Consider the following 16,360-nt stretch of genomic DNA (forward strand, 5'->3'; position numbering starts at 1 on the left):
GCCCAGCACATATCCTGTACTGACACAAACTGCAACAGGAAATCATCTGCCCTTGTAGCATTGTTTTGTTCTTGCACCATTTATTCTAATTTTAAAATTCTTCTGTTACCTCATTTAGGGCTTCCTGTGCCGCACCTGTGTCATTCTCTGTCTGAACTGTGTGGAAGACTCTGCTAAGATTCACTCCTAGGGAATCTTAAAATATACCATAATTAAAGCTCACAGACTACACTTACTCGGAGAAAAAAAAGGAACAGAAGAAACCAACATAAATCCTAAGGGACTTCTAAAAGATTAGTGGTGAAGAACAAATCCCTGCTGAAGAAAGGGCAGAGGCAAACAAGAAAGCAGGGTTCAGGGAGAAGCAAAAATATCAAAATGAGGTCATAATCAGAATGAGGTCATAATCCCACTTTGGGATACGCAGATGCCTTCACTTGACTGGCTTTGCAAAGGAGTAATGCAGGGATAAAGGACTGAACTGATAATAAACAAAACAATAAGCAGTGTTTTATATAAATATACAATAACAAGATGCACTGACAAAAAACTGGATTTTTAATGGTAATGTTAATATATCGACTGTTAACTTGGTTTTACCTTAAATTTTCTAGTAGAGAATTAGGAATTCAAACACTTATCAATAAACAGCTTAGAAAGAACTACAAAAAAAACCTAAAATTGCTCATTGTGCCAATATATCGTATGAGTCTTAGGGCAGTGAGAGAACAAGAGATTCAATTCCCTTCAAAAATCACAAAATCCAGGAAAATTTTAAGAAAACAAGAGGCAGGGAAATATGGTATCTGTTAAAAATTAAGAAGTATATACATGTTACTGGCCACCACATCTGAAAGGCTCAAGAAAAAAACCATTTCATACAAGTCCTGCATGAAGTAACTCCAACTTGTGAGTATGACTACACAGATCACTGAAAAACATGGCCATAAATATATATATACACATACAAGACAAAATCTACAAAATGTAATAGAAATGTCCCCAATTTGGGGTTTCTTTTGAAGTAAAAAGTTGGCCATTTGATGAAAAATGAGAAAACTGAGAAAACTGCCTTTGCCAGTGGGCTTTTTACACTACCAATATAACAGGAGAAGCAGTAGCCAAAATAATCTGATTAAAATGTATCAATTTTTAACAGACATGGATACAAGAACAACCGAGGTGTAGCATTTCTATGAGGCAGTGAACTAAACTGATGCAGTGCCTTATGTTCCACACAGTCACTTTTGCAATCTGGATGACCTAAAGTAGATGCAGGAAGGGAACTTTACAGGGAAATTATTTAATGTACTATTGCAGAAGACATTATTGGAAAACTAAACATGCTGTTATACATTTCCAATCCTGGAAAACTACAAAAAAGGCAACTGGAAGAGCGAGAATACAAGAAGTTGTATCCAGCAGCCCGTGCCAAGGACTGATGCTGGGTGTGGTAACACTTAAAATCTCATTGCTAGTCTAGAAATGAAACGTGTTAATGAAATCTCCATGTTTGTCCGGGAAGATGGTCATAATGGCGAAATATAAAAGGTCCTTGAGCAACCAGAAACATGAGCATTCACGAATACGGAATTCCTTTCGCAAATAACAAAAGGAAACACCCCTCCCTCGCCAAAATAATAGACCAGATAAAAATCATAGGGAACATGACTTTGGGATGCTGGCCCTCGGGGAGATGATATATATATATATATATATATATATATTAATATAGGATCTTTCTGGGCAACATGGAAGTCAAATGCAACTCTGAGGTGATAAAAATTACTTGTGTGGGGTTTGGCTCCAGCCGCCACTCCGTGCCACCGCTTTTTCCCTGGCATCTTGAGGAAACCCAACGTGCGTGTAGCCAGATATCCTGGAGCGAGCGCTGGAAAACAATTGCTGGAAAAGCAACCGCCGCCGCGCTCGTTTTAACGGGTTATTGACTCCAAACCTGAGAGCCGGGGGGGGCACCCGCTGCAGCCTCCGAACTTTTTACACTTTTCGAGCAGCCGTGCCTTCGAACAGTGACATGGCGGGCAGGGAGAAGCAGGGTGGTGGCGCGGCTCCCCCTCAGACGCCTCGGCAGGACGCGGGGAGCCCGACCCCGACCCCGACCCCGACCCCGATCCCGATCTCCAGCCCCGATCCCGCCCCGCCGCCTCAGGCGCCACCGCGGCCCCTCACAACGCCCTCAGACCTCGCGCGCCTTCCCGCGCGCCTTCCCGCGCGCCCACCGCGCACGCGCGCTGGGCTGCGGGCGCGGCCACGCCCCAACCTCTCCCTCCCTCGCTCGCTCCCTCCCTCCTCCTGGATCGGGAATATCCGGGATACCGGCCCGGGAAAGCGCCCGCACTGCGCAGGCGCGGCGGCGCCAGGCCGCGGGAAGGCGGAGGAAGGGGGGGGGGGAGCGGGAAGGAGGAGCGGGAAGCGGGGGGAAGCAAAAGTTGCCGTGAGGGCGGGGCCGCGCCCGGAGTCGCCGCCGGGAGGGGGCGGGAGAGGAGCTGCGTGAGGAGCCGCCGGGGGTGAGCCGGGGGTGGGTCGGGCAGGAGGAGAGCCGGGGAAGAGCCAGGGATCGGGCAAGGGGAGAGCCGAGGGCGGGCAGGAGGTGGGTCGGGGGTCGGGCAGGGTGGCGGCGGCGGTGCCGGCGGGGGAGGCAGCGGCGGTGCTGCGGTGGGACGCGGGACGGGACCGCCGCTCCTCCTCCCGGGCGGAGGTTCGTGCGGGGTTAAATCCCTGCCGGGGTGCGTGGGTGCGGGTCAGCGGCGGCTCCGCGCCGTCCCCGCGCGTTGTGTAAGCCGAGGGGACCCTGCGAGCGCCGGGCGTGCGGTTTAATGTTTAACGCGGCGCTCACATGCCCACCGGCGAGTCTCGCAGGAGTGTTTTCCAGAGGCTGTCCGGAGCAGGAAATGCCGGTACAGGTAGTGTGGGGCTGTTTGAAATTTAATCACTTCGCAGTGTTTTGGGGGCAGAGCTGCTTTGCCGTGCTCGTACGGATGGAGTTTCGGGGGCGTGTAGGTAGGTGCGTGCAAATGGCATGCAAATCATCTGCTTAGCATCTGGTGTAAGTTTACGTTTATCCCCTTACTTTGATTTTCAATGCAAATACTTTAAAATCTGCTTTTCAGAGGAGTCACGGCTTGTTCTCTCTACGTGTATTTTTCCCTTCCCAAAATAAGTGTTTTACGTATCTCTACTTAGTGCTTTATTTTGCGCGTGCAACCCACCCCCCAAAAAAAAAACCCTCGAACGCTTAAGCTTTTTTAGCTTTGAAGCTACTACGATTATTTTGAGAACAACAACTTAATTGTGTGAATAGTGTTGTACCTGACTGATGATGCAGTATTCCCTTCCACCTCAAGGCAATGGAAAATGCATTGACTGACTTTATTAGTAACTGCTCTTATTTTTTGTAGAATGAAAGGGTGATTTTTGGTGTCGAAATAGCGAGACCTAATGTTGTAATCTGACTACAAATTAGCCTCGTCAAATGATAAATAATCCTTTCTTCCCCTAACAAATTGCTGCAAAGTAAGAGGTATTTGCTGGTTATTTTTTTAAAATATCAAATGACTTGTATAAAAAGTTATTATCCCGAGCCAGTGGGATGTTGACAGTAAAAACACCTAAAATATGCACTCGACTTTCATATGAAAACTTGGTAATGCGGGATCTTTTTTGGTCTTAGAGTGTGCATGATGTGCTCCTGACAGCATTGTTTTTGGGTGTGAGACCCAGAGGGCTTTGGGGTCAGGGTATTGGCACTGTCACATGTTTTGGTTACGCTGCTTTCCAAGATCTTGGTAGCAGCACTTTGTCCTTTTTTCTTGGTTAATGCCTCTCGGTAGAGGAAAGCAGTTTAGTTGCTTGAGGGACAATAGTGATGGGAACAAAACCCATTCACAGAGTTCTTCAAAAGTCTCATGGTTTAAGCAGAAACAAGTTGGAGTTTGTCGGGGCTGGGTTAAATGGTGATGGGTTGACATTGGCTCAGAATTTTAGATGTGTGGGTAGAGTGAAATGTTTGTAGGTAGGTTTGTGCAGGATTTGTTCATGAAGAAACATATGAAGTGTAGTGATTCAGACATTGAAACGTTCCTTTTTTATTTTTATTTTTTTCAAGACTGGAAAAGATGTGTGGGTTTAAAGATGATGCTCACATTACCATTCCTTTTAACTTGGTTATGCAGTTTTTTTCCTGGTGACTTAAGGAATCGGAAAGCTTTTTGGGAAGGAGCAGAACTTGGTATTTTGCACTTCTGTTAATAATAATAAAACATCTGCAGAGAGAACTGAAAGGCAAAGGCAGATAATCTGGGATAAAAAGGCAAGTGTGAAAATTGTCACTGTAAGGGTACATTCTATCTTTTTAAAGCTCAGGAAAGAGTACATTGTAGTCTTTGAACAAAAGATGGAGAAACAAAAATCTTCTCTAGTGTTTGTGCGATGATTCACTGTAAATGCTGGCCCGTGTCATGGGCTGGGAATTTGTATTCTCCAAGATCTTTACTCAGAGTTCCCATTGGAGCCATTTCTAAAGTCAGCTTCTAGTCGTAGCAGCCCAGAGAGGCTGAGCTGTGAACCTGTTGTTTTGGTTTTGCTGCGAACAGGGAAGTTTTTATTGGAACAGCTTAAAGAAAAAAATTGTGTACTTATATAAAAGCCATCTGGGATAGCATCTACGCTTCTGGTGCTCCCATCCTGAAAGGATACAGAGGAGTATGACGTGCAAGAGCAGTGGTTTGGCATATGAGGGACAGCTGAATGGGTAAGGGCTGGGGAAGAGACAATAGAGGTTTTTAAAATAGAAATAGTCTGGGTTGAAAATCTTCAGGGATTGTTTGGAAGATTTTCTAGAAGAGATACCATCAAGTACTCCTTTGGTGTCTTGGGGACTTCTTGAGTGAGTGACTGAACAAGAAAGAATGTGTCAAACCAATACCAGCCAGTGGTAATACACTGGTATTGGTCTTGTCTTGTAGTGTTGTTCTTGTTTTGTCTTATGTGTCTTGCAAGTAAGTGCTATTAAGTGAAGTTTTTCTCTCTCTCTGATGTTTCAAACAGCGAGAATTTGCATTCCTGTAAACATATGTCTTTGACAGCTTTTGAAGTGAATACTATAATTTTCAAAGACAAAGACTGGTGACTACTAAAAGCATTTCATGTATCTTCTGGTGCATGAGATCTGCTGCCATAAACAGTTTAACAGAATGCTAAAGGTGGAAGGGGACAGGATATGTGCAGGGACCAACAAAATTGTGATTCAGCCCCATTGAGGTGGATGTAAGAGTTTATTCCTTTCAAATTTTGGTCTTTTTCTAGTTTTAAAGCAGCTTCACTGTTTGTTTATTTGTTTTTTTCCAGTGTGGGGAAAAATCATTGCAGCCTCCAGCACTGTCACAACACAAATCAGATTTTTGTTCTGCTCACAGAAATCGGCAATTTTAAATGACAGCCTTTTGAGCCGTGGAAAAACACTCAAATTCTTGCAGTTGCAAGTTGTTGAATTTTTGGTGGAGTTCATTCTGTTGAGGAGGAAACAGTAACCCCGGTCCTAATAATGTTGGCTCACTGCAGAGAACTCTAGTGGTTACCCATCGTATTTTACTCCCTTGTAATGTATTTAATCACTCTTCCCTCACAATTTTTGTTGTCTTGTGTCTCAATTCCTAAGTTATATCAGTTTAGGAACTGATTTACCAGAGTTGTCAGACTGTTGGGCGGGTTGCCAGGCTCGGCACAGAGGTGTGAGCTGCAAGCAGAAGCAAAAAGCTGTGTGGCTTAAAAGTAACCCCAGCACTGGGCATGGGCAAGCTTTGCCATTAGGCAGTTATGCAACATGCTGAGAGGAGTTGCAAAGTGAAGCTGAGAAGATGTAAATAGCAATTCTTCAGCCAAATTTCAGAGACACAAGCAGTCAACTACTTTTGAACCCATTGGCAGGTTTCCACCCAATTTGACAGAAGGGACAGAAGCCTTAAAGATGATTATGTACTTATAAAGTGCATGAAAAGAGGCAGCTGGCTGGAAGAGAGAGACCTTGTAAGAGGATGTCAGGAGCAGAGTTGGCATATGCCCCAACTAGGGAGAGAACTGTGAGAACTGAGCCATGAGACATAAAGTTATCAGGAGCCCAGGCACTGGTAATTCCAGTGTTCACAGAACCAACTGCTTATCTCATCAGTTTTATCTACATGGATATCAAAGGTGCTTAAACCCAAATGTGCTCGTAGAAAGTGATTATTTTAGGTAAAATAGCACTGATGTGTAAGCTTTAGTGACACTGTTCTTATGCTGAGAACTCTGTGGCAGCTGCAGTTCCATTCGAGGCTGTACCAGCACTGCAGGTGATAACATGCAGTTTTGCTGACAAGTGTGTTTGTTATTCTGGAAGCTGGAAAGGCAAGTGCCAGAAATTTGTGACAGGCATGTATTTTGTCCTGTAAGGCTGCACAACTAAGGGTAGCCGGGTGCTTGATGAGATCACTGATGACTGAAGAACAGTGACTGAAATTGGGCAAGGTGGAAGAACTTGGGCTGGTAAACAGATATTGGTTTGAGAGCCCATAGCCCTTGTTTGGTTGAGAAGAGTTGGCAAAATCAGTTCCTTTAGTCTGAAGGGCAAGAATATTTCTTTTAACTCTCAGCTGCTAAAAATTTCACGGATTGTGTCAGTAACACTGTGTGAAATAACTGTTTTGCTGAAAGATTGCACCCATTGAAGACTTGGTGTGGGGTGGGTTCAACCATAGAATGGGTTGGGTTGGCAGGGACCTTGAAGACCATCTTGTTCCAACCCCCTGCCATGAGCAGGGACACCTTCCACTAGATCAGGTTGCTCAGAGCCCCATCCAGCCTGGCCTTGAACGCTTCCAGGAATGGTGCAGCCACAACTGACTTACAGTCCATCCTCAGTCCCTCACACCTTTGTCACGGCAAGAGCTTACAAAGAACTGGTAAACCCCAGTGCCTAATAAATGCTGCAGTGCCCTTGGCAACACTGCCTTACCACAGCCAAGTCAGGGGGCTTCAGTTCCTAGTTACAGTATGAAGGATTGACTTTAGGTTATGGCAGTCAGTGCTCCGAGTCCCAGTCACTTCAAAGTTCAACCAAACATGTAAAGTTCAAAATAAACCTCCTCACCCTAGGGAGAGGCTGTGATGCCAAGTTAATCCCTTTGCTTGTGGCCCCACTGGAAGGCTCATTTCCAGTGCCCCTCTTACTAATGAGAGAGCAGCTGTGCACCATGGGCTTTGATTCGGGGTGTTAGTGGAGAAAGAAAAGTGTTCTGAAACAATTTTTGATTAAGTGAATCGTGGTAACTTTTCCTGAAACCCAGCCACTAAAGGCTTGGTGCATGGAGTGTTTGTTCTAGGGCATCCCTGAAATGCAAGACAAAATAACTTCCTGTAAGTTTTCAGTGAACGGATGCTCTTTGCCTTGAGTTGTCCTGGAAGAACTCTCGTTTCCCAAGCAGCACGTGTATTTCTAATAAGATCTGAAACTGTTATGCATTTCTAGTTATTCTCTACATTTCTTTTTCCCTCCCCTTTCCAGGCTTATTGAAGTGAACATAAAGAAAACAAAATTGTTGCCTGATGTTGTGTCAAGGTCAGTTTGCAGTGAGATTTCAGAATCTTTGCTCAGTGCTGCCACAAATCACACTTACCGTCTCCAGTATTATTAAATCAAATTACTTACGGGTGAGATACAGTAACATCAGTAAACAAACAAAACCCATCTGATTATTCATGGGGCAAAAGAGACTTTTGGTTATGTTCCAGTTATTGATTTATGGGGTTTTTTTATAATGCAAGCAAGTACCAATGCTTCTTTTAAATAAAAGGGAACGGTTTTAGGGGTGCAAGACTTCATGTGTGCTTGTAAAACCTAAGGTGAGTATCTCACTTGTAATGTGAAGTCAAATTCACTTTTTTTTTTTTTCCTTTCCCACATACGCAACCCTAATTGCTTTGGCTTATTTAAATTTATTCTGCTCTGTGCTGTTACTTCAGATGTTTATGTGGGTGATGCAGTAATGCCAAACTGGTAAAATAATCCATTGTTGTGAGAGAGTCACTGCTCGGGCTCTCCATGTGGTGATGTTCCGGATATGGAACCATTTAACTTTAACCATGGTCCTCCAGCAATGAGGGAAACAACTCCGATTGCTGGGGTTTGAAAATCTTGGAATGGGTTTTTGGAGGCAGTGAACAGAATGTTCTTGCTTCGCCATTAGCAATGTTTTTCTGGGTGCTTTGAGAATGCAACTAGGTTAAAGACCTAATTTTTATGTAGTGTTTTTTAGGTAGCACAGACTTCTCAACGCTGAGTACCAGCTGAGAATCCATCTAGAATATTGAAATTAAAACCAACGTAGGTTTTCCAGTGTTGAATAAGAATATTTACTTCTCGGGAAAGTTTTTATTAGACTTGGAGATTCAAAGGTAGAACAACTCATGTATTATACGGTCTTTTTAGAAGATGTTGCATGTTGGTAGAAGAACCTTTATAGTAATTTTATTGTGGTCTTTAGAGGTATATAATAATTTAGAAGATATTTTATTATGATAGATAAAATAATTTAATTTTTCTGCCTTAAAATTTTTTTAAAGTAGTGATTTTTTTCTCGTCTTCTTCCCTACTTATTGCACCTGCCAATAGATTAAGATATTGTTTTAGCCATGCTCTTTTCTGATTTAGGAGGTCTCTAACATTTTGGACATTTTTTCTTAAATCTTCTGTTTTTTTCCTATTCCAGGTGCACTGGAAAGAGAATGAAATAAGCATGGAGTCTTCTAAACTGGAATATATTTCATGGGTCACAGTTAAAAGTAAAAAGAAGATGGAAGGGAATGAGAGAACAGGAGTATAAAGCCTGTGAAGAACTTTCCATTTTTGTGATTATATGTATAAACTCTCAATATAATACAACTTATGGTTTATAGTAACACTTTACTGATATCCCAGGAAGAAGTCAGTTACTGTGCAACTGGCTTAACAAGAAGTTTTATTCTAACTTCTTTGAACATGTTTTAACCTTAACTGGACAGCTTTTATTTATTTTTTTTCTTTTTTTTAAAAGTCTGAGAGTTAAAAACTTTGTTTAGCTGTATTTTTACTGAGACACCGATTCCTGACCGATGGCTGACAGCTGCTGATGGAAAATGGACTTAACCCCATGAATGGTTACCATTGCACAGAGTTGAATGGAATGCCATGGCTTCAGAAGTATTCTCGTAGAACCACCTTCTTTGCCTTGTACCCATCATATCCTTAAATATTTAAGCGTTAAACGTTGCAATTATAAACTCTAAAAAATAATGGCATGGGTGAAATTCCTAAGAAAACCTGGGGGAAACCTTGGAAAAGTTTATCAGCCTGGAAGCATACTGTCCCTGGCCCCTACAAAAGGCTTATTAAATGAACCTGGACAAAACAGCTGCTTTCTTAATAGTGCTGTTCAGGTAAGAAAAAACTTGATTTATTAAACATTTTTTGAGTAGACTTTCCTAAGTGGGTGAGGGAAAGAAAAATGGCACTTACAGAAAGAAGACTCTGTGTGGAAGGAATTCTACTCAGCATTTCGTTTTAAGGAATTGAGAGTATTCAATATTTAATGTTGCAAAATATGACAGGATGTTATTTTATTTGCATGCATCAAGAACTGTCAGAAAAACTTCCCTTTTGCATTTGGAAACTTAGGAGTCAATAGATGTATAGACTTCCTTTGAAAACTGGAAGGCTTAAAAGTGGTATGGATTTCAATGTGGGAGGTAGGAGAGGTAATGCTGTGCTGTGTTTGTGTGTGGTATCTAAATGTGTTCAAGATAAAAATGGGGAGTGTTTGCCGGTTTGCGTTCAATGGGAACAGCATGACCTATATTCTCTCGCAGTTCTGCTATTTTTGCTTAGGGTGCCCTAAAATTAAACCCTATGTAATTTTACTTACAGTTTTAGGCAATCCTACTACCCCCCAACACATCAGGCAGTGGCTGATGGTTGGTGACTGCCCGTTTACAAGCAGGAATGCGTTCCTGTCTTTGCTTTAACCTCCCTTCAACCTTCAGAACTGAGCTTTGGACTCTGCTTTTCAAACGCATCCCAGTTCATTTAAGCTTTTATATTTATAGATAGGATATTTTTTCCCCTGGATTTGCAGCTGTTCTGTTACTGTGCATCTTCCAAACTCATTTTTGGGGAGGTTTATTTTTATTTTTTTTTTAGCGGGCGACTTTCTGAACTGCTTTGTGTGTACCTAAGGCACTAGATACTGAAAGCATTGTACTGTAGCCATGCTGATATTACCTTTATGTAGAGTAGTTACACAGATAAAAGGTAGAAACACACCTGTTTAAGCACTAGAACTATTTTGCACTGTGGAAAAACAAATGCATTTCAGCAATCATTTTAGTTAAGAGCCCATAAGAATGCAGTATAGACTTAATGTAGAGCTGTAAGAAGGCTGCTACAACCCCTGTACACAGTTTAGCTTGCTGCTTGTTTGCTTAGGAGTCCTTAAGCTCTTTTTCCAAAGTACATTGGTTGGAATAGTTTAAAAAAAAAAAAGAGATTGAAATTTCAAGAGGTGAATGCAAACCTTTCACTTCCACCCCCACAGTTTACCAAACTGAAGGCAGAGGACCACAATTCTTGCAGCAATGTTGGTACTTAAGTTGTGCATTATGTGAAGTTGGGGAAAAAAATTAACGGCTGCTCTATGTTGTGCTAAATGAGGAACCTTCAGAAGTCATCACTTACTTTCTCTGGAACTTTTATTTTTATAGGTGTTATGGCAACTTGACATATTTCGACGAAGTTTAAGAGGTTTAACTGGACACGTGTGTCAAGGAGACGCCTGCATATTTTGTGCTTTAAAGGTAAATAGTAAATTTAGGAAGAATCATCTTTCCAAACGAGGGAAGAGTAATTTAAATTACTTTTATTACGTCCGTATCATACACATGCCCGGGTGCCTCTCTGAGTCATTCTTGTGTAAAGAAACAGTTTAGATATAAGGACATTTGTAACAGAAGTATTTTCTTGTGTTTAAAGGAGAAATTTTACAGTACACAAAATTTAGTCTAGTTAAACATAAAACTTCTGTCAGTGTGAATAAGTTATGCTGTCTTTTAAAATATGGTAGTAGATATAGTGATATATAGAGCTGGGCATCACTTATCTGGAGGGAGCTGAAAGGAACAACACTATTGGAAAATGTTTCATTGAGGGAGTGATTTTTGATGATGCTAAATTGTAGGCAAAGGTAAACCAAGTATTTAAGAGTTTACCCTCAGGGAGCTGAGTGAGTGTTTTAGGCAAGAACTGTTGGCAGTGACGTGTCCTTCAGGATGTGTATAATCTATGTACTTGGTATTTTTTCCAGTAATTTTTAGTGTTTATCATCATTTCAGTATTGTACAGCTAGTTTGGAATGTGTCTCTGTCTTTTTCCAAACATATTTCTTTTCTAAAAGGTGCTGTTTCATTTCTTTGGTTGAAATGTTTAATTTTAAAAAGCCAGCAAGTTGAGACTACACATATTCAGACTAACTTCCTGGGGCTTTTATTCCAACCTGTTTCAAAGCTCCTGACTCTGCAGAACTCATTGGGACTTCTTGTTTCCCCAGTGTTTTGATGCCAGTCGTGTTCTTCTGTGTGCTGGGCACTTGATCTTGTTAGTACAATAAAGTGCTGACCCGTCACTGGGGCATACCTGTGTTTTCAGATTAAAGCTTGTTTCTGTCTTGGGCTGGTGGCTTTAGTTTACATTCAGCATCACTTTAAGCCACCTGCCAAAACAATGCACTGCCTTCAGCTGCTTCATGAGGCTGCTCTGATTTAGGACTTGGAATTTTCTTTATTCTTTCAAGCCTCTGTTCTTGAGGGATTGATTACTCCACGATGCACCTTGTGGGATTTACCTAAATGGCTTACAGTGCACGAATGTTTTGTGTTGCCTGGACCGACATCTCCCCATTTTGATCAGTATTCCCAAGAATACTGATAAGAAGTGGTATTGCTGCCTGTTCTGAAATTGGCTGGAATGGAATTAGTTATTTTTTTAACAGTATAGCTGTGATCTTTAACTCCCTGGCCTATGTACTGAGCTCAAAACCTTGCAGTTAATTCGTTTGGAAGTATCTGTCCTCAGCTGTTATGTACACTACTGGTTTTGCTTTCTTGGCTCTTTAGAGACACTGGTTGAGTAATTCTGTTTGTTTTGTGTTCAGAACCTGGGGCATTTTAATTTTCATGCAATATATGTGCTGGATGAGGATGCATTTCAGTAACTTGTTTGTGACTTCGGTTGGGTTTTTTTGGGGTTTTTTTGGCTTTGGTTTTTATTTTTTTCTTTTTGGCCTTGGGCTATTTTAACCCTTTTTACTTGTTCACCAATTGAAGAAGGATATTATCTACATACAGCTTCTCCTATAAACTAAAAGCGTAGCCAATAAATTCTAGCTTACCTCAGTTCAATCCATTATCTCTTTCTTTTGGTGGTGTTCAAGAATTAAATGTGCTCTGTTCTTTTTTGGATAACACTGGGGTGGGACTTTGACTGTGCAGGCCACTAAACTGAGCATACATATCTGCACAACTGCTTAGCTGTACTTTTTTTCTTTTTTTTAGCTGGACATAAAAAGCTCTGTTGCATACCAAAAATTACCTACAGCCAAAATGAGTATTGATGAAAGTTTTCAAAGGAGAGCTAACTTGTATTTTCAGACCTGCTAAAAACTTCATTTTGAATGTTAACGTGGAGAGAGTGACTGTAATTTTTATCAGTAGTCCATGCTTTTTATTTTGAGAGGGAACTTTAAATATTTAACAGACACCCTGGAATGCATCATGGTTAAAACACTAACTTTTGTTAGCACTGAAACTTTGCTTATCTGTTGCATCTTTGCCTTCTATCCAAAAGATTTTAACCATAGGAAGCCTGTGTGAAGAATGCATGTTATTATTTATGCTTTACATGTCTCCTGCTGATTTGCTTTGTCTCTGTTCTCTTCATTTCCCTCTAAAGCTTGACTTAGAATTCTTGACAGTGGAATATAGACCCTGTAATATCTGAAAATATATAATTCATTTAATAGCTTTTAACTTTCAGTTCTTTCAAAATCAACCTGCCCTGCTTGCTAAATGATGAGGTCACTTGCATATGTATCTGCCAAAAAGAAAAGTAGCAGCCAACTCACTCTTCTGGGAAATGAAGGGAAAATCAAGTGCAATTTATTATTGTGTTCTGGAACTGCAGATATTGACCTGTTCTCTTGTATTGGGTGCACTGGTTCAGCAGTGAGCTGATTTAATAGCAAGGATTATCAGCACTCAATCTAATTTATGGGAGATTTTTACATATCCATAATTTTAATAAACATACATTGCCCTCTGAAGTAGTAATGGAAATGCATTATTTAATGAATGATAGGTGTAAAACTAACCTGAGTGGTTTTACATTATGCCCTAACAAATACACACCATCTGTAAAGATGAGATACATATGGATGAACTGCTATTCCAGTGGCCAAATTTAAAAAGCTGTATAGTTACAGACCAGGGGGTGTGTTGCTTTGGGGAGCTCAAGTCAATCATTTGCACTTTTATATACTCTTATGTTGTTGTTCTGTTGGATCAAAGTTCACTTTGGTAGCATAACTTCTTATCATGGAATCGGTAACAGAACACAGAAACCAAGTACCTCCAAGAGAAAACAGTAATTTTTAAAGTTTCATGGGTTTATAAACATCATAAATTCAAATATTTTATGTATTTATTCAAGAACTGATGTATTTGTGTATAACTGGGGTGTGTCTGGTCAAGTAGGCGATGAAGCTGAGTAACTGTGTTTCTTCCTAGGCAATCTTTTCCCAGTTCCAGCACAGCCGAGAGAAAGCCCTCCCGTCGGATAACATGAGACACGCCCTGGCAGAAAGTTTCAAGGATGAGCAGCGTTTCCAGCTTGGATTCATGGATGATGCAGCAGAATGCTTTGTGAGTATCCCTGTGGCAGTGAAGTAGAACTGTGTTAGTTTAGCTGATGCCAGGCTGGCCTGTTGTTTCGGTAGCTCCAGGCTCACAGGGAGGATTCGAGTAACATAGTGCTCCTGACCTTCTTTATGGCAGTTTAGGGCAGTGAGGATGATGAACTCTGAGTCACTCTTGGAAGTTTCTGGGTGGAGAGAAGCGCTATCTTCTGAGGAGAAGCAGCACCTATGGATTTGAATGTACAGTCTGTTCTTCATCAGCTGTTGAAATATATTCCATTACAACTCGCCAGCTCATTGCTGAATTCTTCTGCAGAAGAGATTTCCATTTTGTTATCCAAGAGGGAAGGGATACTTGAAGTAACCACTTGCTGTAATTACTTTCTGTCTGCTTTTATTAAGTGTCTCACTGAAAAACATGAGCCATTAGTGTGGCCATTAAAGATGACTCCAGATGGCACAGAACTCTGGTAAAGAAACCTTTCAAAGAGCTCCTGTGTTAGACAATGAAAATGTTCACCATAAAACACCTCCAGTATTAACTTTCAGACGTAGATCTGAAGGGCAGAAAACATGATTGCTGCTTCAGTTACTTTCAGCTTTGGACATCTTTTGGAAGTATCCACAAATTAATTCCTCCTACCTGCATTTTCACCTGAAAGCAATTGTTTGAGATCTTGCAGTCAGGTTAATAATGGATTGCAGTCATGAAAGAGAACCTATCGTTAATGTTTCATCTATTCAAAATGCATTTGAACCCTGAACTAATCAGCTGTCTGATCTACCTGACTAGACTCGCTTCTTCCCATTACCTCTGGTATTTTAGGCAAAAGATATAAAAATGGCCGTGCAGACTCAGGGGCCAAACTCGTGGCAATCATAGTACTTTTTGGTGCCAAGGGGAGTAGTTGGGAGTATTAAATTGTAGCGTTCCTCACGTACTCTGACTTCATCAGTTCAGTTTGTATTTACCTCGATGTTTCCTTTCAGGAAAATATCCTCGAGAGGATTCACTTTCACTTAGTGCCAAACAGTGAAACGGATATGTGCACTTCCAAATCCTGCATTTCTCACCAGAAGTTTGCTATGACGCTGTATGAGCAGGTCAGACCTCCATCTGATTGCTTTAAAAAAGAACTTGTTTTCTCTCTGCTGAGTAAATAAAACCTGAAGTATTTTTGGTGTTGCAGTGTGTCTGTCGCAGCTGTGGGGCATCGTCGGATCCGTTGCCTTTCACGGAATTCGTGCGTTATATTTCCACCACAGCCCTCTGGTAAGAGCTTTTCTTTTGTTAACTCACTTCTCTATATACACCCTTCTAATACTGTGCCAAGCATGCCAGAGAAATGCTGTAAGTGTTAATGTATTTCTTTGTTACCTTTTTGAGATACTGTCCAGAAATAACATTTGGATTTCAAAAGCAAGACCTAGAGAGAGCTTGACAAAAAAAGTTTGTACTGCCACTGTTTGACCACTGTATACTTTCTTTCTAGTCATACAATGTAGTCAATTGAGAGTTGGCTGAAATCTGTTGACTCTTAAGAAGTGAGATCCACAGTGATGTCATTTATTTTTTACAGTAATGAAGTAGAAAAAATGATGGAGAGGCACGAACGTCTCAAGCCAGAAATGTTTGCAGAATTGCTGCAGGCAGCAAATACTGCTGATGACTACAGAAAGTGTCCTGTAAGTAAACAAAGATGTTACATTACTTTAAGATACAAGGGAGAACTCTTCAGGATATTAAATCAGGCTAAAGTATTCCCCTAAAAGCAGGGTTACCCCTGGATGCTTCGGCACAGACCAGCTTAGGATGAAAAAAACCCTTAAACTTATATTTTATTGCTCCAGTTATTGAGATTTCAGTTTTAAGGTGGTGATTGGTAGAAGTTAAGCTGTAGTCTTCATCAGAAGGATTTTATGGTGAAGAACGTTACTCTTAAACATCACAACTAAATTTTAGAATTAGAAGAAGTAGCAGAATTTTTGTTGCACTGATTCTTGTGTAATAACTCACCTTTGGACTTCCATTTTTTAAACATCTCTGTTTTCCCTCCCATCACATATTTTTTTTCCCTTTTTCTAGAGTAACTGTGGCCAGAAAATAAAAATTCGTCGTGTTCTTATGAATTGTCCTGAGATTGTGACAATCGGCTTAGTCTGGGATTCAGAACACTCTGATCTGACAGAAGAGGTTATGAGGAATCTGGCTACACAGCTTTATCTTCCTGGGGTACCTGACCTAAAACTTACTATTTGCTTACTCTAGAATTTAATTTTTGCATGGATTTTGTGGTTATGTAAATATATCCAACATAGAAATACTCATATGTATTTTTAAAAAGCACAATTTAACTTCCAAGTTT

At 41.0% G+C, this 16,360-nt stretch overlaps 1 protein-coding gene across 6 annotated transcripts in view; it reads left to right on the forward strand.

The window, feature by feature from the left end:
• Positions 1-2,417: 2,417 nt before the first annotated feature.
• Positions 2,418-16,360, forward strand: part of USP53 (ubiquitin specific peptidase 53) — a 28,996-nt gene continuing 15,053 nt past the window's right edge. Inside the window, exons 1-9 of one of the 6 annotated variants that reach the window (XM_051804994.1) lie at positions 2,514-2,528; positions 7,562-7,615; positions 8,766-9,471; positions 10,792-10,884; positions 13,867-14,001; positions 14,985-15,098; positions 15,185-15,267; positions 15,575-15,680; positions 16,081-16,227. In XM_051804994.1, coding sequence (XP_051660954.1) covers positions 9,328-9,471; positions 10,792-10,884; positions 13,867-14,001; positions 14,985-15,098; positions 15,185-15,267; positions 15,575-15,680; positions 16,081-16,227 — 822 coding nt within the window. In that variant the 5' untranslated portion in view covers positions 2,514-2,528; positions 7,562-7,615; positions 8,766-9,327. Of the gene's footprint in view, positions 2,529-2,563; positions 2,612-2,655; positions 2,925-4,798; positions 8,452-8,765; positions 9,472-10,791; positions 10,885-13,866; positions 14,002-14,984; positions 15,099-15,184; positions 15,268-15,574; positions 15,681-16,080; positions 16,228-16,360 lie in introns of those variants that run through there. The other 5 variants (XM_051804995.1, XM_051804990.1, XM_051804996.1 and 2 more) reach the window with 5 other exon arrangements.

This window comes from Manacus candei, unplaced genomic scaffold (assembly GCF_025592945.1).
Source record: "Manacus candei isolate 608988 ecotype Guabito, Panama unplaced genomic scaffold, ASM2559294v1 h1tg000062l, whole genome shotgun sequence".
NCBI lineage: Eukaryota > Metazoa > Chordata > Aves > Passeriformes > Pipridae > Manacus > Manacus candei.